At 46.2% G+C, this 25,548-nt stretch overlaps 1 protein-coding gene across 2 annotated transcripts in view; it reads right to left on the reverse strand.

Moving 5' to 3' along the window:
• Positions 1-1,888: 1,888 nt before the first annotated feature.
• FAM32A (family with sequence similarity 32 member A) overlaps positions 1,889-25,548 on the reverse strand; it is a 73,938-nt gene continuing 50,278 nt past the window's right edge. For both annotated transcript variants that reach the window (XM_063914756.1, XM_063914758.1), the window contains exon 4: positions 1,889-2,851. In XM_063914756.1, coding sequence (XP_063770826.1) covers positions 2,783-2,851 — 69 coding nt within the window. In that variant the 3' untranslated portion in view covers positions 1,889-2,782. The remainder of the gene's footprint in view (positions 2,852-25,548) is intronic.

The following is a 25,548-nucleotide window of genomic DNA, read 5'->3' on the forward strand; positions in this document are numbered from 1 at the left end:
TCTTCTTGCTTCTGGCTCTGTTAGGGGGCCGGCGGCGCGGCTCTGGGACCGGACTCCGAGGCTGGGCCTGTGTTCGGTCCCTCTGGAGCTAATGGTGTCCAGTAGCCTAAGAAGCCCAAGCTGGCTGCAAGCAGGCAGGTTCGCTTCTTCTCCCCTTAGTCCCTCGATGCAGTGAGCCTGTTGCCAGCAGGTCTCACTGAAAATAAAAAACCTAAAACTAAACTTTCACTAAGAAGCTCAGGAGAGCCCCTAGTGTGCACCCTTCTCGGCCGGGCACAAAAATCTAACTGAGGCTTGGAGGAGGGTCATAGGGGGAGGAGCCAGTGCACACCAGGTAGTCATAAAGCTTTACTTTTGTGCCCAGTCTCCTGAGGAGCCGCTATTCCCCATGGTCCTTACGGAGTTCCCAGCATCCACTAGGACGTCAGAGAAACTACTGGTAGTTTTTTCTCACCAAACATAATACCCTTTTTTGTGGTACCTGGGGTATCATCAGAAATGTGTAAAACATTTTTCATAGCCTCAATCATATAACGGGTGGATCTATTGGAGGGTACACTCGTCTCATCACCGTCGACACTGGAGTCGGTATCCGTGTCGACATCTGTATCTGTCATCTGAGGTAGCGGGCGTTTTATAGCCCCTGATGACATTTGAGACGCTTGGACAGGCACAAGCTGAGTAGCCGGCTGTCCTATGTCGTCAAACCTTTTATTGTAAGGAGCTGACACTGTCACGTAATTCCTTCCATAAGTCCATCCACACTGGTGTCGACCCCGCAGGGGGTGACATCACATTCACAGGCATTTGCTCCGCCTCCACATCATTATCCTCATCATACATGTCGACACAGCAGTACCGACACACAGCAGACACACAGGGAATGCTCTTACAGAGGACAGGACCCCACAAAGCCCTTTGGGGAGACAGAGGGAGAGTATGCCAGCACACACCAGGGCGCTATATAACACAGGGATATCACTATACAGAGTGTTTTCCCCTATAGCTGCCTATAATATATATATACTGCGCCTAAATTGTGCCCCCCCTCTCTTTTTTACCCTTTCTGTAGTGCAGGACTGCAGGGGAGAGCCAGGGAGCTTCCTTCCAGCGAAGCTGTGAGGGAATAATGGCGCCAGTGTGCTGAGGGAGTTGGCTCCGCCCCTTTTTCGGCTGGCTTTCTCCCGCTATTTTATCGTTTCTGGCAGGGGTTAATATACACCTATATAGCCTCTGGGGCTATATATGGTGTTAGTTTTGCCAGCCAAGGTGTTATTATTGCTGCTCAGGGCGCCCCCCCCCAGCGCCCTGCACCCATCAGTGACCGCAGTGTGTGGTGTGCATGAGGAGCAATGGCGCACAGCTGCAGTGCTGTGCGCTACCTTGGAGAAGACCGAAGTCTTCAGCCGCCGATTTTCCGGACCACCTTCTTGTTTCTGGCTCTGTAAGGGGGACGGCGGCGCGGCTCCGGGAACGGACGACGAGGTCGGGTCCTGTGTTCGATCCCTCTGGAGCTAATGGTGTCCAGTAGCCTAAGAAGCCCAAGCTACCACCACTTAGGTAGGTTCGCTTCTTCTCCCCTTAGTCCTTCGTTGCAGTGAGCCTGTTGCCAGCAGGTCTCACTGAAAATAAAAAACCTAAACTATACTTTCTTCTAGGAGCTCAGGAGAGCCCCTAGTGTGCATCCAGCTCAGCCGGGCACAGAAATCTAACTGGGGCTTGGAGGAGGGTCATAGGGGGAGGAGCCAGTGCACACCAGATAGTCCTAAATCTTTCTTAGATGTGCCCAGTCTCCTGCGGAGCCGTCTATTCGCCATGGTCCTTACGGAGTCCCCAGCATCCACTAGGACGTCAGAGAAAAATAAAATCATACACGCTTTACACTTAATTACACTCTAAACTGTATTTAATTGAAATAAATGGAATATTGAATCGAAGAGATTGCAACAAATTGTTAAGCCAGCCAACACTGCAGAAGTTGTCCTTCCTGGCATGCATTAATGTAGATTTCCTAGCTCCGGCAGACGAGTTTCGGGGGCCAGCTAGAGAAAGTTTACTTATATGGCCGATGACTGCGACCAGGTGGTCAGATGCTGCGTCTTCGGGCACGGCCCTCATATCTCCTTTATATACAAAGACACAGCGACTCTGCAATACTGTACAACTATGTATCAGGACCTATATAATGTTAACAGGTTAATGCATAACCATCAGTACAACAGTGTGGGAAGGCACGAATATCAGGGATCCGGTCTCTAGGTTGACAGTAACCAGGTCGACAGGGTCTCTAGGTCGACATGTCAAAAGTTCGACATGAGTTTTTCCCGATTTTTTCTTCTTTTTTTAACCTTTTCATACTTAACGATCCACGTGTACTACGATTGGAATGGTAATCTGTGCCAAGCGAAGCGAGGCACCTTGTCCAAAGCATGGTGAGCGAACAAGATGCACTAATTGGGGTTCCCGGTCACTCTACGGAGAAAACGACACAAAAAAGCACAGTAAAAACTCATGTTGACCTTTTGACCTAAACCATGTCGACCTAAAGACCCTGTTACCAATAGTGGTCGACCTAGTTACTATCTAGCTACCTTCCATACCACACCTGAATATCACTTGCGTTTGCTTCTTAGAAACACATTTGTCCAGTACCAATCACAATTTATTAACAATGGTTAAAACAAAGAAAGAAAAATAAGTGTGACGTCCTTTAGAAAAAAGAAAAAGCGCAGACGCATAGTGTTGTCATGTTCTTATAAACAGATATAAGTGACAGGAATTGTTATTTGGTCCAGCTGACTTTAGGAATGTCATAATGTTCTGTTAATGCATCCAGATGTCGATTAAAGTCCTGTAACAAAAGTTAAAAAAAAGGATTAATAGACATTAGAAACATAGAATTTGACGGCAGATAAGAACCACTTGGCCCATCTAGTCTGCCCCCTTTTTTTTTTTTTTTTAAACATTTTTTTCTCTAACCTTGTTTGATCCTTATTTCTTTGTAAGGATATCCTTATGTCCATCTCATGCAGGTTTAAATTGCTCCACTGTCTTAGCCTCTACCACCTCTGATGGGAGGCTATTCCACTTGTCCACTACCCTTTCTGTGAAGTAATTTTTCCTCAAATTTCCCCTGAACCTCCCCCCCCCCCCTCCAGTCTCAGTGCATGTCCTTGTGTCCTATTGCTTCTCTTCATTTGAAGAATGTTTCCCTCCTGGACTTTGTTAAAACCCTTGATATATTTGAAAGTTTCTATCATGTCCCCCCTTTCCCTTCTCTGCTCCAAACTATACATATTGAGATTTCTTAGTCTTTCTGGGTATGTTTTGTGATGTAGGCCATGCACCATTTTAGTTGCCCTACTTTGTACAGTTTCTAATGTATTAATATAATTTTGAAGATATGGCCTCCAGAATTGAACACAGTATTCTAGATGAGGCTGTACCAATCACCTATACAGTGGCATTATTAGTTCTTTCTTTCTGCTGCCGATTCCTCTCCCAATGCAGCCAAGCATCTGACAAGCCTTCTTCATTGCTTTGTTACATTGCTTACCTGCTTTTAAGTCACCTGAAATAGTGACTCCTAGATCCCTTTCCTCCTCAGTAGTTTCCAGTATAGTACCATTAATACTATATTTAGCCTTTGGATTTTTGAGACCCAAGTGCATGATTTTGCATTTTTTAGCATTAAACTGTAATTGCCACACTCTTGACCATTCCTCTAGTCTATCTAGATTAGGGGTGGGGAACCTTTTTTCTATCAAGGGCCATTTGGATATTTATAAAATCCTTCGGGGGCCATACAAAAATTATCAACTTAAATTTTAGCCTGCCCCCAGTAGATATGCCCCCATTAGATATGACTCCTAGTAACACCGCTTACACACACACACACACACACACACACACACACACACACACACACACACACACACACACACACACACATTAAAAGAAAGAAAAAACACAATACTCACCAGCCCCGCACCTGCTTCCAGACCCTTGCCCTCTGCCTGGTTGCCCGCTCCTTAGAACTATCGGAGAGATGTCATGACATCTCTCCCATAGCACCGCACAGGCACTCACGCACATTGCCAGAGCTCAGGAGTGAGCTCCTACCTCTGGCTGCTGCAGAGGGGAAAAAGCCGGGCGCCCGCTAGTAACAAAATCTCAGCAGGCGCCCGGCATCTCCCTTGGTTAGGTGAGCCTGGGAGGGCAGGATCAAGTGGCTTTGCGGGCCTTATACGGCCCACGGGCCTGAGGTTCCCCACCCCTGATCTAGATACTCAATCATTTGCTTTACCCCACCTGGTGTCTCTACCCGGTTGCATACCTTTGTGTCATCAGCAAAAAGGCAGGGCCTTTCTACCTCCTATGTCTGTCTGTTTTTACCCAGTTTTGTTCTATTACTGTTGTTCTAATTGTAAAGCGCAACGGAATATGCTGCGCTATATAAGAAACTGTTAATAAATAAATATTTTCTATTTAATGCCATTTGCAATGTCACCAATGAAGATATTAAAAAGCACTGGTCCAAGTACAGATCCCTGGGGTACTCTACTGGTACCATTTCCCTCCTGTGAATGCACTCCATTTACCACAACTCTGTTTTCTATCCTTCAACCAAGATCTTATCCATTCAATAATCCTAATATCCAATCCCAAACTTTCAAGTTTATTTAGCAGTCTGCGATGTGGAACAGTGTCAAAAGCCTTACTAAAGTCTAGATAAGCTATATCCATGGCTCCACCTTTATCCATCACTTTAGTCACACAGTCAAAAAAGTCAATAAGATTTGTTTGACATGATCTCCCCCCAGTGAATCCATGCTGTTTGGGATCCTGTAAATTGCCAGATTTGAGATAATATACAACTGTTTCTTTTAAGAGTGTTTCCATCAATTTCCCTACTACTGATGTAAGACTCACTGGTCTGTAGTTATTTGCCTCTTCCTTGCTTCCACTTTTGTGCAGTGGGACTACGTTTGCTCTTTTCCAGTCCTCTGGAATTACTCCTGTAGCTAATGACTGGTTAAATAATTCTGTCAATGGGGCTACCAGCACCTCTTTAAGTTCTTTTAGTATCCTTGGTTGTATCCCATCTGGCCTGATAGATTTGTCCACTTTCAGCTTTGAGAGTTCTGTTAGGACCTTCTCCTCTGTAAATGTACTTGTTTCATTTTCCTGAATATCCCTGCAACTTAACTGTGGCCCCTTCTCTCTTTCAGTAGTAAATACGGAGCAAAAATAATTATTAAGATGATCTGCTATTACAATGTCTCCCTCAACAAGACTCCCAGTCTCTGTCTTTAGTTTTATTATTCCGCCTTTTGTTTTTCTCCATTCACTTATAGACCTAAAAAAGGTTTTGCCTCCTTTACCCACTGACTGGGCCATTTTCTCCTCAGCTTGTGCCTTTGCACATCTGATTACCTTCTTAGTCTACTTTTGTCTAACAAGATATATCTTTGTCTTCATTATTTTGTGTCTGCTTATATTTCCTAAAAGCCATCTTTTTTGCTTTCACTATATTTGCTACTTCTTTCGCAAACCACACTGGCTTCCTTTTCCTTGTGTTTTTCCTAACACTTTTGATACAGAGGTCTGTTGCCTTTAATATTGCACATGTTAATGTTTCCCACCTCTCCTGCACTGCTTCCAAAATTCCTCCACTCTGCCAAAGAATCGCTTACACATTTTCCCATACCTACAAAATCAGCCTTCCTAATATCCAATGTCAAAGTCGAAAAATATCGTAGTTCACAATGCCTTGTACTAACCCCAATGCACATGCCCGCTGCTCGTGCATTCAGTCTGCCGTGTGTGCACATGTCCGCAAATTGCGTCAACTCGCTCCGGCGATTACGCGCGTGATATGCGTATTTACGGTAGAGTTTGTGAGCTTGTAGCGGGCGACTCGTTTATAGCATAGTTAACTCATATAGTGTGTTTTGTAGATAATATTTCCCTTAGCAATGTCAGCAAGAATGTTTAAATGGTTCGTGGACATGGGGATCCCTCTTTGCATGATATGAAGGGTCAGGCAAAGGTTGGAAGGTGGTGTTTAGTATCCAGCTGTAGAGTATTTTAATAGTAACATTTCAGTGTTGGTTAGGAAGAGATTGTTCGCTGCTGCGTATACTTACGCACAAAAGTATGTTTGGAGCATTAAATGTATTTGCTGATAATCACACATGCAGGGGGGTATCCAGAGGATATCTCCCATCTGGGCAGTTGGAGAAGGACACAGCCCACCTGTTTAAACCCACCTATGACCTTTACTATAATGTGGAGACACATTCCTGTGTCCAATGAACAATGAGATTGTAGGGACCATTGTATTGTGAATGTATGCTGTAAATATAAGGACCACCATTGCTGGGACACTCACTCACTCTCTGCAAGGTTTTCACACTGAAGGCTGGAGGCCTGGTCCAGGAGCGCTTGCGAATCATTCCCATGTGTGTAAGTTCACTGTAGCCATTTCTTCCCTTTGTGTATGCCATTCATTCTCATTCTGTGTACTTGTGTTTGCGATCGTTCGCTATTGTTTATATTTGTGTTATGTTATTCTGTTTAGATATTAATGTTAGGTTTGTAGTGTATAAGCTGTAACTGTTTTTCCCCTTTTACATACTAAAATCTTCTAAGAAGGTGTTGGAACCTTACCAAGTTGTGTATTTCACCATTTATCACTAAGGGTTTCTGAGCATCTCAATCGCTCAAACAGCTTGCTTAATTACAAGGTTAACTAGTGTTACATCATTGCAGTATCTCGGTACTAAGGTTTACAGTAGAAGCATACTCTGTGTTTAAGGTTTAAAAGGTTATTGACTGTGTGTGCGCCCGCTGTGTGTATTCCGTACACCCAGCGCAGTGTGTACATTACTTGCGTACCACGTGCGAAGTCTTTGTACGCAAATAGCGTACAAAGTGCGTAGCACGTGCACATGGTTTAGCGGCCATTACGGCTCCACGGTATTAGTATATAGCTTATGTTCGAAGGTAAATAATTGACTTTATCTCCAACACCTTTGTTTTTGTATGGGATGAGTCAGTCTCTGTCTTTATGCTGAACCATACTGCTTGATGATCACTGGATCCCAGGTTTTAACCCACTTTTACATCCGATATTCTGTCTCCATTAAGGGGGCAATTCAATTTAATGCAAATATCTGCTTGCATTCTCCTGAGGTGAGAGCACAAACCCGCCAAAACTAGTGCCACAATGTGAGATGTGGGCTTCCTATCCACGCTAATGGCATTGTACCCGGCCCCGATGTCTGAGAAAGTGGTTTACCATGACTAAGGGAGTCATTCCGAGTTGATCGCTAGCTGAATTTGTTCGCAGCGCAGCGATCAGGCTAAAAAATGGCTGTGCAGCACAACGAACTATGTAGTTTTGCACAGGGGGCGGCAGCATAGCGTTTGCACTGCTGCTAAAACTAGCTAGCGGGCGATCACTCGGAATGACCCCCACAATGCATTCTGTTGGTGTGATAACCGGCATCTCCAGACTTAAATATGGGAGTGATTCAGCTAATTGAATAGCTCTGGGCACTTATCCTCAGTTGCATTGAATTGCCCCCTAAGAATATTTAAAAGTTGTCTGAATAGCTTCAAAGTAAGCAAATATACATTTTGGTGGGTGCGAGTATCACCCCAAACAGGGGGCACCCAGGTACAGAACCACTGTGCTTCTGCGGTTTGGGAATACACGTTTAGAATGGAAAAATATATCTTTCAGACAGTATGTTGTGGCTGACCGCTGGACATACTCAGGCACCTGGCACCTATATTTCATGGGTAAGGTAGACTGTAAGGTCCACACCAGGCACTTACATAATAGGCTGCAAGATGCAGGCTGTGCAGGAATTCCGGCAAGTATGCCTGTATTCTTAAAGTGGGAAGCATTTACAAGGCACAAGGCAAAACCAGATTGCCACTTAGAAAATGCCCATTTTCTGGAACATTCCTGATGATGCTCCTTTGCTGGCTTCTAAAATTCCTCAAGTGAAAAAAGAACTGTACCACTATCAATTGATAACACTTTTTGCATTTTTCCATTTTTAGGGCACTTTCCAACTAATATTTTGTGTGCCATTTGTATATATGTTCTCATTGCTTTGGTTTACTGGATTGATAACCCAGTTTATCCTGTGCCCTTGGGACTCTAAGCACTCACTGAGAAGATGCATGAAGAGTCTATGGCTTCCAAGACTTTCATTTATAGCATTTGCTTTATTAGGTTGAGAATCTGCTAAGTTAATTAATACTGCCAGTCTCTTTACAATATGCAGTCTTTACAATGTTTAGTTTAAACTTGAATTACGGAGTTCTATTTGGAGTGGTGTAGGAGAGGCCTCTATCCCCTTTCACTCTGTGTATCACCTAGTCAGGTGACCCCCCCCCCCCCCAAAAAAACTCCTCCAAATGGGAGTTATGTCAGTTCTTTTTTTGTTTTGTTTGTTTTTTCCTGATGTCCTCCTCCCATGATTTTCCCAGTTTTCCCCTTTTGGGAACACATACTACCAAGTACGTACACCGTTCAGCATGCTATGGTTATCGCGCATGGTTAGGGCCTTAGGTTTTAAATTCCCATAATAAGAGACTGGTCTTGTGTTATTTTACAAAGGCCATGCACAAGTTGTAGCCACGCAAGAAATCCACTTTGCGGCTCCCTCCCCCCCGCGGTTCTCTGATGAGGTTCACCCTCATTGTTATACTGCCAATGGCCTCCCAAAGAAGGCTGGAGCAGGAATCCTTTTATCCCGTTCCTATAAGTCTACCCTTCTCACTCAGCATGCAGACAAAAATGGTTGCCATTTCATTTTAACTGGTAAAATGGACAACCAAATGTTTACCTTGGCGTCTGTCTACATCCTCAATACCAAGCAAATAGCGTTCTGTACAAAGTTTTGCATTACATTGCAAAATGCTGTAAAGGGGCTGTAATGATTTCGGGGCACTTCAATATGGTCCTTGACCCAGCAAGTGACAAATCCACTTCTACTATTAAAACTTGAAATATCCATCTTTACAGGACCATTCCTGTGCTTTTCAGAAAGAGCTCACATAATAGGACTTGTCTGATATCTGGAGGGCAAAAAACACACCATGGTTTGAGACTTCACATATTATTCCCATATTCACAGGTCATATTACAGAACTTGGTTCAAACACATAAATGGACCCTACAACTAGTCCAGAAGGGATCTAAACTGCCAAGGACATGGTCAGAGCATGCACCACTAAGCTTGGAGTGGGATATGAGTTCTCCTTGTATACACCCTACGCCTTGGCAATTGGGGGCCTGTCTAATTATGACTGCTGACACTTCTACTTGTAGCTTTTGATGTACACTAAAAGCAGTTGTTAGGGATACGACTATCCAATTAGCAGCATATCTTATTAAGTCTGCTTTGAAACATCTAGTGAAATCGGAAGTCCAAACAGCATCATTAGAAGCAACAGATAGCATTTACGATCTTATGTCACTATTTAAAGGAAATGCGTCAGGCCAGGGATTGTTCAAGCTGCGACAAACGTTTTATATCCAGGGTGATTGTTAAGAAGCTACAGGAAAATAGGCCATGAAAAGAATGTTATTTTTAAGAAGGTAGGAATGAAGGTAATGAATCCTCTGGATGTGGCGAATACTTTTGCTGACTTATTACAAGTTATACAAATTGACATGATCCTCATGTGTATCAGACGTCAGCTGAAAATAGTTTTTAGAGGGTCTTAATCTCTTGTCATTTGGATGAGGAGTTCCTTCAGTTTCTTAATAATTTTAGGTTGTTGGAGGAAGTTTCTGTAGTTATTTATTCATTGGGCCTGGCAAGGCCTCTCATCCAGATGGCTATATTAATGCTTTTTACAAAACATTTAATGAAAACTTGGTTCCGGCCTTACTTTAATGAACAATGAAGTCTCGGACACGGGTCTTTTCCCTGGGGAGATGCTACAAGAACTAATTGTGGCATTCCGTAAACTGGGAAAAATCCCTCTCTGGTCACTAACTACAGACCAATTGCACTTTTGCATACAAATATTAAGATCTATGCTAAGTTAATTGCAGCTAGACTGAGCCCGTTACTGTCTTCTTTAATCAAACAGGACCAAGCTGGGTATGTTCTTGGTAGGCAGTGTTCAGAGAATACTCAACGGGTTTTAAATATAGAGGAGGCAATCTCTGCATCAGGGGAATCTGTTGCTATCATTAGATGAAAAAAGATATTTGACAGACTTCATTTGGGGTCATTTGTCTGCACTCTTGAGTAGTTTTGGGCTATGGGAGAGGGCCTTATCCTCTAAATTGGCTCTCTATTCAAACCCTTCAGCTACAGTTTGCAAATGGCATTCTCTACTGTTAATATATTTAATGGCCTAGACCAGTGGTTTCCAAACTTTTTTGAATTACGGTGCCCTAAAATATCAGAATTTTTTTCACGGCACCCCTAGGCCAAAAATTTCTTATTGAGAAATTTAGAAATAAATATTACATTAAGTAGATCGCATTTATATGTCATCCTTAGGGTCAGTTGTGTGGTGGGGGACAAGATTTGCTTCTGTTTGGCCACATAATTTATGACTAGCAACCAGCACTGGTTTTGCCTATTATATTGACCATGAATAATTTGTATTGGTCCTGGACCACCAACCCTGGGCACGCCTGCAAGTGTCCCAAGGCACCCCAGGGAGCCCCGGCACACAGTTTGGGAACCTCTGGCCTAGACAATAAATTATCCCAGTTAAAATGTATTTCACACCATTCCTAGGTTACTACCTTTGTTATTGTTTACTACATGTTATGGTGTGTTTATAAAGTATGTCTGGAAGTCTAAATTCTCATACACACAAGCAGATTTTGAGCTCAAAAGTAGCTCACTTTTGGCGTTTTGAGCTACTTTGAGCTCAAACTCGTCCTGTGTGTATGGCCAGGCGGTGAGCGGTGATGCGCGCTCCGGCATAATTGCTGGCCGCCGGCATCAATCAGGCTCTTTGAACAGCCGAGTGAAGCACTTTCCACAGTCTCCTACTGTGGAAAGTGCTTCACCCTCCGTGAACACAGGGAAAAATCGCTCAGTGTGTATGTACTGAGATATTTTCCTGCCAGCAATGTTCACATCATCGCTGTGCATGCAAGTGGGCAAAAACACCCAGTGTGTATGCACCTTAAGAAAAACAGATTGTCTAGACATGTTTTATCCTCACCCAAGTCAAAGGGAGGCCTTGCCTTTCCGTACCTGGAACTGTAACAAACTGAATGCTTTCTGAGCCAACAAAGGGATTGGTTTGTACTTAACACTAAACCATGGCTGTTCACATAAGGGGCCATGTCCCAACCCTTTTCATTACCCGACTTCTTGTGGTTACCGCTATCGTGTATAAAACAGTTGCTATTCTCCTCTGTGGCAGTGACTGAGTCTGCAACTGCGTGGCATAAAGCGATCTCTTGGTTGTGCGAGTTTCGCCTACCAACTAACCTAAATCTGGACGGTATAGCTGCATTAATAGCAGACTGAGTTTTGCTCCATGGTCGACTAAGGGGGCAGTATCATTGGGGGATACAATGCTTATTGGTAGACTTCTCTCATTTTCTCATATTCAGAATCAGTATTCCATTTCCCCTTCTAAACATATTTACAGCTACGTCATTGGCTACACAGCCTATACATAGGATCAGAACCCTTGATAGCCACTCCAACATATATTCAAGAAATTTCCTCCGTGGAGTATCTCTGGGTGGTATAGCTTATTACTAGGAGCTTCTAAACCTTTAACCTTTCCAGCCTAAGTACAATGGGAAAGATCTCGCCAGATCCCTAAGAGGACAAATTTGAATCTGTTTTTAAAATGCGTTTTTGTTTTTTTAAATGTATCTCATGCTGAAATGTTCTACAAATTCCTCCATAGGTTATATCAGAGACCGGATAACCTCCATAAAGTCTGGCCTTCTCTTTCAAACCAATCTTGGTGTAACTGATCAAATTCGGGATCTTAATCATATATTTTGGTACTGTCCAAAACTAGGTCTGTTGTGGCGTCAGGGGTTTGAATTGTTGACCACTAAAGAAAAAAATAAGAATTTACTTACCGATAATTCTATTTTTCGTAGTCCGTAGTGGATGCTGGGGACTCCGTAAGGACCATGGGGAATAGCGGCTCCGCAGGAGACTGGGCACATCTAAAGAAAGCTTTAGGACTACCTGGTGTGCACTGGCTCCTCCCCCTATGACCCTCCTCCAAGCCTCAGCTAGGATACTGTGCCCGGACGAGCGTACACAATAAGGAAGGATTTTGAATCCCGGGTAAGACTCATACCAGCCACACCAATCACACTGTACAACTTGTGATCTGAACCCAGTTAACAGCATGATAACAGAGGAGCCTCTAGAAAAGATGGCTCACTACAGCAATAACCCGATTTTTTGGTAACAATAACTATGTACCAGTATTGCAGACAATCCGCACTTGGGATGGGCGCCCAGCATCCACTACGGACTACGAGAAATAGAATTATCGGTAAGTAAATTCTTATTTTCTCTAACGTCCTAAGTGGATGCTGGGGACTCCGTAAGGACCATGGGGATTATACCAAAGCTCCCAAACGGGCGGGAGAGTGCGGATGACTCTGCAGCACCAAATGAGAGAACTCCAGGTCCTCCTCAGCCAGGGTATCAATTTTGTAGAATTTTACAATCGTATTTGCTCCTGACCAAGTAGCTGCTCGGCAAAGTTGTAAAGCCGAGACCCCTCGGGCAGCCGCCCAAGATGAGCCCACCTTCCTTGTGGAGTGGGCATTTACAGATTTTTGGCTGTGGCAGGCATGCCACAGAATGTGCAAGCAGAATTGTACTACAAATCCAACGAGCAATAGTCTGCTTAGAAGCAGGAGCACCCAGCTTGTTGGGTGCATACAGGATAAACAGCGAGTCAGATTTCCTGACTCCAGCCGTCCTGGAAACATATATTTTCAGGACCCTGACAACGTCTAGCAACTTGGAGTCCTCCAAGTCCCTAGTAGCCACAGGCACCACAATAGGTTGGTTCAGGTGACACGCTGAAACCACCTTAGGGAGAAACTGAGGACGAGTCCTCAATTCCGCCCTGTCCGAATGGAAAATCAGATAAGGGCTTTAACAGGATAAAGCCGCCAATTCTGACACGCACCTGGCCCAGGCCAGGGCCAACAGCATGACCACTTTCCATGTGAGATATTTTAACTCCACAGATTTAAGTGGTTCAAAGCAATGTGACTTTTGGAACCCAAAAACTACATTGAGATCCCAAAGTGCCACTGGAGGCACAAAAGGAGGCTGTATATGCAGTACCCCTTTTACAAACGTCTGAACTTCAGGGACTGAAGCTAGTTCTTTTTGGAAGAAAATTGACAGGGCCAAAATTTGAACCTTAATGGACCCCAATTTCAGGCCCATAGACACTCCTGTTTTCAGGAAATGTAGGAATCGACCCAGTTGAATTTCCTCCGTCGGGCCTTACTGGCCTCGCACCACGCAACATATTTTCGCCAAATGCGGTGATAATGTTTTGCGGTTACATCCTTCCTGGCTTTGATCAGGATAGGGATGACTTCATCCGGAATGCCTTTTTTCCTTCAGGATCCGGCGTTCAACCGCCATGCCGTCAAACGCAGCCGCGGTAAGTCTTGGAACAGACAGGGTCCTTGCTGGAGCAGGTCCCTTCTTAGAGGTAGAGGCCACGGATCCTCCGTGAGCATCTCTTGAAGTTCCGGTTACCAAGTCCTTCTTGGCCAATCCGGAGCCACGAATATAGTGCTTACTCCTCTCCATCTTATCAATCTCAGTACCTTGGGTATGAGAGGCAGAGGAGGGAACACATACACTGACTGGTACACCCACGGTGTTACCAGAGCGTCTACAGCTATTGCCTGAGGGTCCCTTGACCTGGCGCAATACCTGTCGAGTTTTTCCCAACGGTTTATAATCATGTGGAAGACTTCTGGGTGAAGTCCCCACTCTCCCGGATGGAGGTCGTGCTGAGGAAGTCTGCTTCCCAGTTGTCCACTCCCGGAATGAATACTGCTGACAGTGCTATCACATGATTTTCCGCCCAGCGAAGAATCCTTGCAGCTTCTGCCATTGCCCTCCTGCTTCTTGTGCCACCCTGTCTGTTTACGTGGGTGACTGCCGTGATGTTGTCCGACTGGATCAACACCGGCTGACCTTGAAGCAGAGGTCTTGCTAAGCTTAGAGCATTGTAAATGGCCCTTAGCTTCAGGATATTTATGTGAAGTGATGTCTCCAGGCTTGACCATAAGCCCTGGATATTCCTTCCCTGTGTGACTGCTCCCCAGCCTCGCAGGCTGGCATCCGTGGTCACCAGGACCCAGTCCTGAATGCCGAATCTGCGGCCCTCTAGAAGATGAGCACTCTGCAACCACCACAGGAGGGACACCCTTGTCCTTGGTGACAGGGTTATCCGCTGATGCATCTGAAGATGCGACCCGGACCATTTGTCCAGCAGGTCCCACTGGAAAGTTCTTGCGTGGAATCTGCCGAATGGGATTGCTTCGTAGGAAGCCACCATTTTACCCAGAACCCTTGTGCATTGATGCACTGAGACTTGGCTCGGTTTTAGGAGGTTCCTGACTAGCTCGGATAACTCCCTGGCTTTCTCCTCCGGGAGAAACACCTTTTTCTGGACTGTGTCCAGGATCATCCCTAGGAACAGAAGACAAATCGTCGGAACCAGCTGCGATTTTGGAATATTGAGAATCCAATCGTGCTGCCGCAACACTACCTGAGATAGTGCTACACCGACCTCCAACTGTTCCCTGGATCTTACCCTTATCAGGGAATCGTCCAAGTAAGGGATAACTAAAATTCCCTTCCTTCGAAGGAATATCATCATTTCGGCCATTACCTTGGTAAAGACCCGGGGTGCCGTGGACCATCCATACGGCAGCGTCTGAACTGATAGTGACAGTTCTGTACCATAAACCTGAGGTACCCTTGGTGAGAAGGGTAAATTTTGACATGAAGGTAAGCATCCTTGATGTCCCGAGACCTTCTTCCAGGTTCGCAATCACTGCTCTGAGTGACTCAATCTTGAATTTGAACCTCTGTATGTAAGTGTTCAAAGATTTTAGATTTAGAATCGGTCTCACCGAGCCGTCTGGCTTCGGTACCACAACAGTGTGGAATAATACCCCGTTCCCTGTTGCAGGAGGGGTACCTTGATTATCACCTGCTGGGAATACAGCTTGTGAATGGCTTCCAAAACTGTCTCCGTGTCAGAAGGAGACATCGGTAAAGCCGACTTTAGGAAACGGCGAGGGGGAGACGTCTCAAATTCTAATTTGTACCCCTGAGATATCACCTGAAGGATCCAGGGGTCTACTTGCGAGTGAGTCCACTGCGCGCTGAAATTCATTGAGACGGGCCCCCCACCGTGCCCGATTCTGCTTGTAAAGCCCCAGCGTCATACTGAGGGCTTGGCAGAGGCGGGAGAGGGTTTCTGTTCCTGGGAACTGGCTGATTTCTGCAGCCTTTTTCCTCTCCCTCTGTCACGGGGCAGAAATGAGGAACCTTTTGCCCGCTTGTCCATGAAAAGACTGCGCCTGATAATACGGCATCTTCTCATGTTGAGAGGCGACCTGGGGTACAAACGTGGATTTCCCAGCTGTTGCCGTGGCCACCAGGTCTGAAAGACCGACCCCAAATAACTCCTCCCCTTAATAAGGCAATACTTCCAAATGCCGTTTGGAATACGCATCACCTGACCACTGACGTGTCCATAACCCTCTACTGGTAGAAATGGACAACGCACTTAGACTTGATGCCAGTCGGCAAATATTCCGCTGTGCATCACGCATATATAGAAATGCATCTTTTAAATGCTCTATAGGCAAAAATATACTGTCCCTATCTAGGGTATCAATATTTTCAGTCAGGGAATCCGACCACGCCAACCCAGCACTGCACATCCAGGCTGAGGCGATTGCTGGTCGCAGTATAACACCAGTATGTGTGTAAATACATTTTAGGATACCCTCCTGCTTTCTATCAGCAGGATCCTTAAGGGCGGCCATCTCCGGAGAGGGTAAAGCCCTTACAAGCGTGTGAGCGCTTTATCCCCCCCTAAGGGGTGTTTCCCAACGCACCCTAACCTCTGGCGGGAAAGGATATAATGCCAATAACATTTTAGAAATTATCAGTTGTTATCGGGGGAAAACCACGCATCATCACACACCTCATTTAATTTCTCAGATTCAGGAAAACTACAGGTAGTTTTTTTTCATTGCCTCAATCATGTAACGTGTGGCCCTACTGGAAGTCACATTTGTCTCTTCACCGTCGACACTGGAGTCAGTATCCGTGTCGGCGTCTATATCTGCCATCTGAGGTAACGGGCGCTTTAGAGCCCCTGACGGCCTATGAGACGTCTGGACAGGCACAAGCTGAGTAGCCGGCTGTCTCATGTCAACCACTGTCTTTTATACAGAGCTGACACTGTCACGTAATTCCTTCCAACAGTTCATCCACTCAGGTGTCGACCCCCTAGGGAGTGACATCACTATTACAGGCAATCTGCTCCGTCTCCACATCATTTTTCTCCTCATACATGTCGACACAAACGTACCGACATACAGCACACACACAGGGAATGCTCTGATAGAGGACAGGACCCCACTAGCCCTTTGGGGAGACAGAGGGAGAGTTTGCCAGCACACACCAGAGCGCTATATATATATATATATATATATATATATATATATATATATATATATATATATATATATATATATATATATACATATATACACATACATACAGGGATAACCTTATATAAGTGTTTTTCCCCTTATAGCTGCCGTATCTTTAATACTGCGCGTAATTAGTGCCCCCCTCTCTTTTTTAACCCTTTCTGTAGTGTAGTGACTGCAGGGGAGAGACAGGGAGCTTCCCTCCAACGGAGCTGTGAGGGAAAATGGCGCCAGTGTGCTGAGGAGATAGGCTCCGCCCCCTTATCGGCGGCCTTATCTCCCGTTTTTCTATGTATTCTGGCAGGGGTTAAATGCATCCATATAGCCCAGGAGCTATATGCGATGCATTTTTTGCCATCCAAGGTGTTTTTATTGCGTCTCAGGGCGCCCCCCCCCAGCGCCCTGCACCCTCAGTGACCGGAGTGTGAAGTGTGCTGAGAGCAATGGCGCACAGCTGCAGTGCTGTGCGCTACCTTGTTGAAGACAGGACGTCTTCTGCCGCCGATTTTCCGGACCTCTTCTGCCTTCTGGCTCTGTAAGGGGGCCGGCGGCGCGGCTCTGGGACCCATCCAGGCTGGGCCTGTGATCGTCCCTCTGGAGCTAATGTCCAGTAGCCTAAGAAGCCCAATCCACTCTGCACGCAGGTGAGTTCGCTTCTTCTCCCCTTAGTCCCTCGATGCAGTGAGCCTGTTGCCAGCAGGTCTCACTGAAAATAAAAAACCTAAACTAAAACTTTCACTAAGAAGCTCAGGAGAGCCCCTAGTGTGCACCCTTCTCGTTCGGGCACAGAGATCTAACTGAGGCTTGGAGGAGGGTCATAGGGAGAGGAGCCAGTGCACACCAGATAGTCCTAAAGCTTTCTTTAGATGTGCCCAGTCTCCTGCGGAGCCGCTATTCCCCATGGTCCTTACGGAGTCCCCAGCATCCACTTAGGACGTTAGAGAAAGGGAATTAGCAAACTCCAGACCCTATTGTAGCACTATTTCATGTATATCAGGATGACATTGTCTTGGGTGAAAGGTATGTGATGGGGCATATTCAAATTACAACCAAAGCCCTTATTGCCTATTGGCAGTCATACTGACACTATAGTACAGGCCCATCTTCATTTTGAGGCAGCAGGAATCCTTTACTCCTCATCAGTAACTAACCAGTTAACGCAGAGAGTCCCAAACTCCTCAATTACAGTCCGAGTTAGAAGGATATCCATGCTTGAGGACAGGTGACTTAATTAGTACTCAGTCAATTTAATTTATCCATCTGGGCGCAAGCATTCATATCCTCAAAATCTGGAGTGTAATGGAGGAGTTTACGTGGCATAATTATTGATCAGAATTAAAATTAGCCACTGATACATTGTGTCCCTTAGTTTCCTAGTTTGTGGCGCTATATCCTTTTTTTGTTGGTGCCATGTCTGGTTATTATAGCTTTACTTTCTTTTACATGTTTGATTTTTAAATGTCTGCTAATCATGGATTGTATAAGCATTATATTGTACCCTCTCCTTTTTTTCTCTCCTGTTGCTTCTTTGTTGTTTATTGTACTTTTGTGACTATATGTTTGTGCATTTGCTGAAGTGACTATTATATAATGAAAATGTAATGTTGGAAAAAAATAGGATTTTAATACCTACCGGTAAATCCTTTTCTCTTAGTCCGTAGAGGATGCTGGGGTCATCATAGAACCATGGGGTATAGACGGGATCCGCAGGAGACATGGGCACTTTAAGACTTTGAAAGGGTGTGAACTGGCTCCTCCCTCTATGCCCCTCCTCCAGACTCCAGTTATAGGAACTGTGCCCAGGGAGACGGACATTTTGAGGAAAGGATTTATTGTTAAACTAAGGTGAGATTCATACCAGCTCAAACCTCAAGCATGCCGCAGAACGTGGCATTCAACAGAACACAAGCCAACAGCATGAACAATTGCAGCAACATGCTGACAATAACGTAACACAACATGTGTGTAACCACAACTAATAACTGCAGATACAGTACTGGGACGGGCGCCCAGCATCCTCTACGGACTAAGAGAAAAGGATTTACCGGTAGGTATTAAAATTCTATTTTCTCATACGTCCTAGAGGATGCTGGGGTCATCATAGAACCATGGGGTTATACCAAAGCTCTAGAACGGGCGGGAGAGTGCGGATGACTCTGCAGCACCGATTGACCAAACTTAAGGTCTTCATCGGCCGAGGTGTCAAACTTGTAGAACTTTGCAAATGTGTTTGACCCCAACCAAGTAGCTGCTCGGCAAAGTTGCAATGCCGAGACCCCCCGGGCAGCCGCCCTGGATGAGCCCACCTTTCTAGTAGAATGGGCCTCCACAGATTCCGGTAACGGCAATCCAGCCGTGGAATGAGCATGCTGAATCGTGTTACAGATCCAGCGTGCAATGGTCTGCTTGGAAGCAGGACACCCAACCTTGTTGGGAGCATACAGGACAAACAGAGCCTCTGTTTTCCTAATCTGAGCCGTTCTGGCGAAAGAACTCTTCAAAGCTCTGACCACATCCAGAGATTTTGACTCAGCGAAGGCGTCAGTAGCCACAGGCACCACAATAGGTTGGTTCATGTGGAAAGAGGAAACCACCTTCAGTAGAAATTGTTGACGTGTCCTCAATTCAGCTTTATCTTCATGGAAGATCAAATAAGGGCTCTTGTGAGACAAGGCCGCTAACTCAGACACCTGCCTTGCAGATGCCAAGGCCAACAGGATGACCACTTTCCAAGTGAGGAATTTCAACTCCACCATCCGTAAAGGTTCACACCAATGTGACTAAAGGAACTACAACACCACATTAAGATCCCATGGTGCCACTGGAGGCACAAAAGGAGGTTGGATGTGGAACACGCCTTTAACGAAAGTCTGAACTTCTGGAAGGGAGGCCAATTGTTTCTGAAAGAAAACCGATAAGGCCGAAATCTGTACCTTAATTGAGCCCAATTTTAGGCCCGCATCCACACCTGCTTGTAGAAAATGGAGAAAACGTCCTAGACGAAACTCTTCCGTAGGAGCCCCCTTGGATTCACACCAAGAAACATATTTTCTCCAAATACGGTGGTAATGTTTAGACGTTACCCCTTTTCTGTCCTGAATAAGTGTGGGAATGACTTCACTGGGAATACCCTTACGGGCTAGGATTTTGCGTTCAACCGCCATGCCGTCAAACGTAGACGCTGTAAGTCCTGATACACACACGGCCCCTCTTGTAATAGGTCCTCGTGCAGAGGAAGAGGCCAGGTATCTCCTATGAGTAATTGATGAAGATCTGGATACCAAGCCCTCCTTGGCCAGTCTGGGACAATGAGGATCGCCCGGATCTTTGTTCTTCTTATGATCTTTAGAACCTTTGGAATGAGAGGAAGTGGAGGGAATACATACACTGACTGAAACACCCACGCTGTCACCAGTGCATCCACTGCAATTGCTTGAGGGTCTCTTGACCTGGAACAATATCTCTGAAGCTTCCTGTTGAGACGAGATGCCATCATGTCTACTTGAGGAACTCCCCAACGACTTGTCACCTCTGCGAAGACTTCTTGGTGGAGGCCCCACTCTCCTGGATGGAGATCGTGTCTGCTGAGGAAGTCTGCTTCCCAGTTGTCCACTCCTGGAATGAAGATCGCTGACAGAGCGCTGGTATGCTTTTCTGCCCAGCGGAAAATCCTTGTGGCTTCTGCCATTGCCGCTCTGCTTTTCGTTCTGCCCTGACGGTTTATGTACGCTACTGCTGTTACATTGTCCAACTGGATCAGTACAGGCAGATCTCGAAGAAGATGTTCCGCTTGCAGAAGGCCATTGTAAATGGCCCTTAACTCCAGAACACTTGACCATCTTCCTTGGAAGTTTTCTCCCATTGTGACTGCCCCCCAGCCTCGGAGACTTGCATCCGTTGTCACCAGGATCCAGTCCTGTATCCCGAAACTGCGCCTCTCTAGGAGGTGAGAGCTGTGCAGCCACCACAGGAGTGATACCCTGGTCTTGGAAGACAGGATTATCCTCCGGTACATGTGTAGGTGGGACCCGGACCACTTGTCCAACAGGTCCCACTGGAACACTGGCATGGAACCTGCCAAACTAAATGGCCTTGTAGGCCGCAACCATCTTCCCCAGCAACCAAATGCATTGATGGATTGACAATCTTGCTGGTTTCAGAATTTGTTTGACCAGACTCTGAAGTTCCAGAGCCTTGCCCACTGGAAGAAAGACTCTGTAGTTCTGTCTCCAATATCATTCCCAAAAACGACAACCGCGTCGTCTGAATCAACTGTGATTTTGGCAAGTTTAGGAGCCAACCATGTTGCTGAAGAACTGTCAGGGAGAGAGCAACGTTTTGCACCAACTGGTCCCTGGATCTCGCCTTTATCAGGAGATCGTCCAAGTATGGGATAACCGTGACTCCTTGCTTGCGAAGGAGAACCATCATCTCTGCCATCACTTTGGTGAAAATCCTCGGAACCGTGGACAGACCAAACAGCAACGTTTGAAATTGGTAACGACAATCCTGAATTGCAAACCTCAGGTAAGCCTGATGTGTAGGATAAATGGGAACATGTAAGTAGGCATCCTTTATGTCCACCGAAACCATAAAATCCCCTTCCTCCAGACTGGAGCTCACTGCTCGGAGAGACTCCATCCTGAATTTATATTTCTTTAGGTAGAAATTTAGGGATTTCAGGTTTAGGATTGGTCTGACCGAGCCGTCCGGCTTCGGGGCCACAAACAGGCTCGAATAAAAGCCTTCTCCCTGTTGTGACTGGGGAACCCTGACGATAACTTGATTTTGACACAACTTTTGTATTACGTCGCAAACTACCTCTCTGTCCGGAAGAGAAGCTGGTAAGGCCGATTTGAAAAAATGGCGAGGGGGAACGTCTTGAAACTCCAGTTTGTACCCTTGGGATACTATTTGTAAAACCCATGGGTCTAGGTCCGAACGAGCCCAAAACTGACTGAAGAGTTTGAGACGTGCCCCCACCGGTGCGGACTCCCACATAGGAGCCCCAACGTCATGCGGTGGAATTGGCAGAAGCCTGCAAGGACTTCTGCTCCTGGGAGCCTGACAAGGCTGGTGATCTTTTACCTCTTCCCCTTCCTCTAGTAGCAAGGAAGGAAGAAACTCGGCCCTTTCTGTATTTATTGGGCCGAAAGGACTGCATCTGATAGTGATGCGTTTTCTTTTGTTGTGAAGGAACATAAGGTAAAAAGGATGACTTACCCGCGGTAGCTGTAGATGCCAAATCATCAAGGCCGTCACCAAATAAGGCCGTACCTTTATATGGTAGGGACTCCATACTTTTCTTGGAATCAGCATCAGCATTCCATTGGTGAATCCACAACGCTCGTCTAGCTGAGACTGCCATGGCATTGGCCTTTGATCCCAAAAGACCAATATCTTTTGCAGGTACCTTAAGGTATGCTGCAGCGTCCTTGATATAACCCAGCGTTAAGAGGATGCTATCCCTATCTAGGATATCTATTTCAGAAGACAAGTTGTCTGCCCACTTTTCGATAGCACTACTTACCCACGCAGACGCAATGACAGGTCTGAGTAGCGTAACTGTGGTCGCATAAATGGACTTTAACGTAGTTTCTTGTTTATGATCAGCAAGATCCTTAAGGGCAGCCGTGTCAGGTAACGGGAGAGCCACCTTTTTAGACAAACATGACAGGGTCATGTCCACAGTGGGGGGTGTGACTCCCACTTTTCCCTATCCGCCGAGGGAAACGGATAAGCTACCGTAATTCTTTTGGGAATCTGAAACTTTTTGTCAGGACCTTCCCAGACTTTTTCAAATAGCGTGTTCAGTTTATGAGAGGGAGGAAAAGTCACCTCAGGTTTCCTTTCCGTATACATACAGACCCTTTTATCAGGGACAGCCGGGTCCTCAGTGATATGTAATACCTCTTTAACCGCCACAATCATGTACTGAATGCTTTTTGCCAATTTTGGATTTAATCTGGAATCGCTATAGTCGACACTGGAATCAGAGTCCGTGTCGGTATCAGTGTCTGCCAACTGTGCCAGCGTACGTTTCTGCGACCCTGAGGGGACCTGACTTTGCAATAACATATCTTCTACAGATTTCTTCCATGCCTGGGTCTGAGACTCAGACTTATCTAGCCTCATACTAATAAGAGCCACATTAGCATTCAACACATTACCCAATCCGCCGTCGGCGTTGCGGACAGAGTCACCCCTGCAGCCGTTTGTGTCCCTAATACAGTCTCCTCCTGGGAAGAGCCTTCAGCCTCAGACATGTCGACACACGTGCACCAAACACCCACAGACACACCGGGCATATAGGGGACAGACCCACAGTAAAGTCTGTCAGAGAGACACAGAGAGGATTTGCCAGCTCACAACCCAGCGCTAAATCAACGGGTCTGAAATCACCAAGAAATTGTCTCAGACCTAAAGCGCTTTTACAATCACATATATATTGCACCAATTGACCTGCCTCCCCTGTTTTGTACCCCAGGTACTTGTCAGTGTGAGGAGGACCAGCGTCTCTGCAGCCTGCGGAGAGGAAATGGCGCCGTGAGCTGTGAGGAAGAAGCTCCGCCCCTTAATGGCGTGCTTCCGTCCCGCTTTTTCTGATATTTATCCTCTTGCCAGTGGAATAATGAGGTTGATTTTAGCTGCCAAGGGTGCCCCCTCCGCGCCCTGTAGTGCTGTGTGTGGGAGCTCGGCACCTCAGAAAATGCCGTCAGTGAAGCTGAAGTCTTCTTTTCTTTGGTTACTCACCTGTCTTCTGACTTCTGGCTCTGAAAGGGGGTGATGGACGGCTGCGGGAGTGAGCATCTAGGCGTACCCAGCGATCAGCACCCTCAGGAGCTAATGGTGTCCTGTAGCCAGAAGCAGAGCCCTTGAACTCACTGGAAGTGGGTCATATTTCTCTCCCCTAAGTCCACGAAGCAGGGAGACTGTTGCCAGCAGCCTCCCTGAAAATAAAAAACCTAACAAAAAAGTATTTTTCAGAGAAACTCCGTAGAGTCCCTGTAGTGCGTCTAGTCTCACTGGGCACAATTCTATAACTGGAGTCTGGAGGAGGGACATAGAGGGAGGAGCCAGTTCACACCCTTTCAAAGTCTTAAAGTGCCCATGTCTCCTGCGGATCCCATCTATACCCCATGGTTCTATGATGACCCCAGCATCCTCTAGGACATATGAGAAATAATGAATAAATAAAGTACTGCGGGCTATGTGTAGAAGGTGTATATGAAACAATCATGTTGTGTTTAGACTTGGGCCCCATCCCCAAGATCTCATTATAGTATGCAAATATTACAAAAGTATGGAAAAAAATGTTACAAAATATTGCTCTCAAGCATTTTTGCATATGGGAGATACATCCTGTACTTTAACAAAATCTGAAAATAGATATCAGTGCTATTGTTTAATGTCAGATTAAGACTGAATGGACACTCACATTTCAGGATCAGATTCATAGTTGCACGCTAATGCATTTGCATCTACGAGCATGTACGCAGCTATTATGGGAAAAATAGGATTTTATTACCCACTGGTAAATCCTTTTCTCATAGTCTGTAGAGGATACTGGGGTCCACATTAGTACCATGGGGTATAGACGGGTCCACTAGGAGCCATGGGCACTTTAAGAAATTCATAGTGTGTGCTGGCTCCTCCCGCTATGCCCCTCCCACCAGACTCAGTCTAGGAAACTGTGCCAGAGGAGACGGACATACTTTGAGAGAAGGATATAAAAGGATAGTGGTGAGATTCCGAACCAGCACACACAGCTAGAGGAAGGCCAAGCTAACCAAACTTGAAAAGGAACAGCAACAGCTGAACCAACATTACTTAACCAAGTAACAGTGCAGGAAGAAACGAAGCACTGGGCAGGCGCTCGGTATCCTCTACCGACTACGAGATTTACCGGTGGGTAATGAAAATCCCATTTTCTCTTACGCCCTAGAGGATACTGGGGTCCACATTAGTACCATGGGGATGTACCAAAGCTCCCAAACCAGGTGGGAGAGTGCTGAGGTTCCTGCAGAACTGATTTACCAAACTGAAGGTCCTCAGAGGCCAAAGTATCAAACTTGTAGAACTTAGCAAACGTGTTCGAACCTAACCAAGTAACTGCTCGGCAGAGCTGTAAAGCCGAGACACCCCGGGCAGCAGCCCAGGAAGAAACCACCGACCTAGTAGAGTGGGCCTGTACAGATCTTGGACACTGCAAACCTGCCGTGGAATAAGCATGCTGGATGGTTAAGCCTGATCCAGCGTGCAATTGTCTGCTTTGAACAGTGTTCGCAAAAACACGCTATAGCACGTATTTTACCCCAAAATGGAGGATGAGGACTCACTTTTTAATAATGGGAGGGTCCCCGGGGACGCGCTCCGCTGTGATGCACTCTGGCGCTTGCTCTGACGTTACTGTTCAGACGTGCGCGTCAGGCGGCTGCTGGGCGGGAGGACAGAGAGAGTACCGCGCTCCCGCTGAGAGGAGCGAGGGACTGCACAATCATGCCGCCGACCACGGGAAGCCGCAGCGCGGCTCTCCGGGGAAGGAGGGGGTTCGAGAGAGCCGGAGTCTGTGTCAGAGCCAGAGCCGCCGCCGGGTGACATTACCCGGCAGTGATGAAGTTTGCCGGACCCGCCATCAGGGGACAGCTCCCTGCAGTGCAGAAATTGAGGATGCAGGTAGGGCGCTGGGACAGTGGGGAAGGAGTGTGCGGTGCTGGAGCCAGTGTGCAGGGCCAGGCAGAAACAGCAGCATGCCAATGCTCCTTTCACAGTGTCCGCCCCTTCTCCAGCCC

This window comes from Pseudophryne corroboree, chromosome 1 (genome assembly GCF_028390025.1).
Source record: "Pseudophryne corroboree isolate aPseCor3 chromosome 1, aPseCor3.hap2, whole genome shotgun sequence".
Taxonomy (NCBI): Eukaryota; Metazoa; Chordata; class Amphibia; order Anura; family Myobatrachidae; genus Pseudophryne; species Pseudophryne corroboree.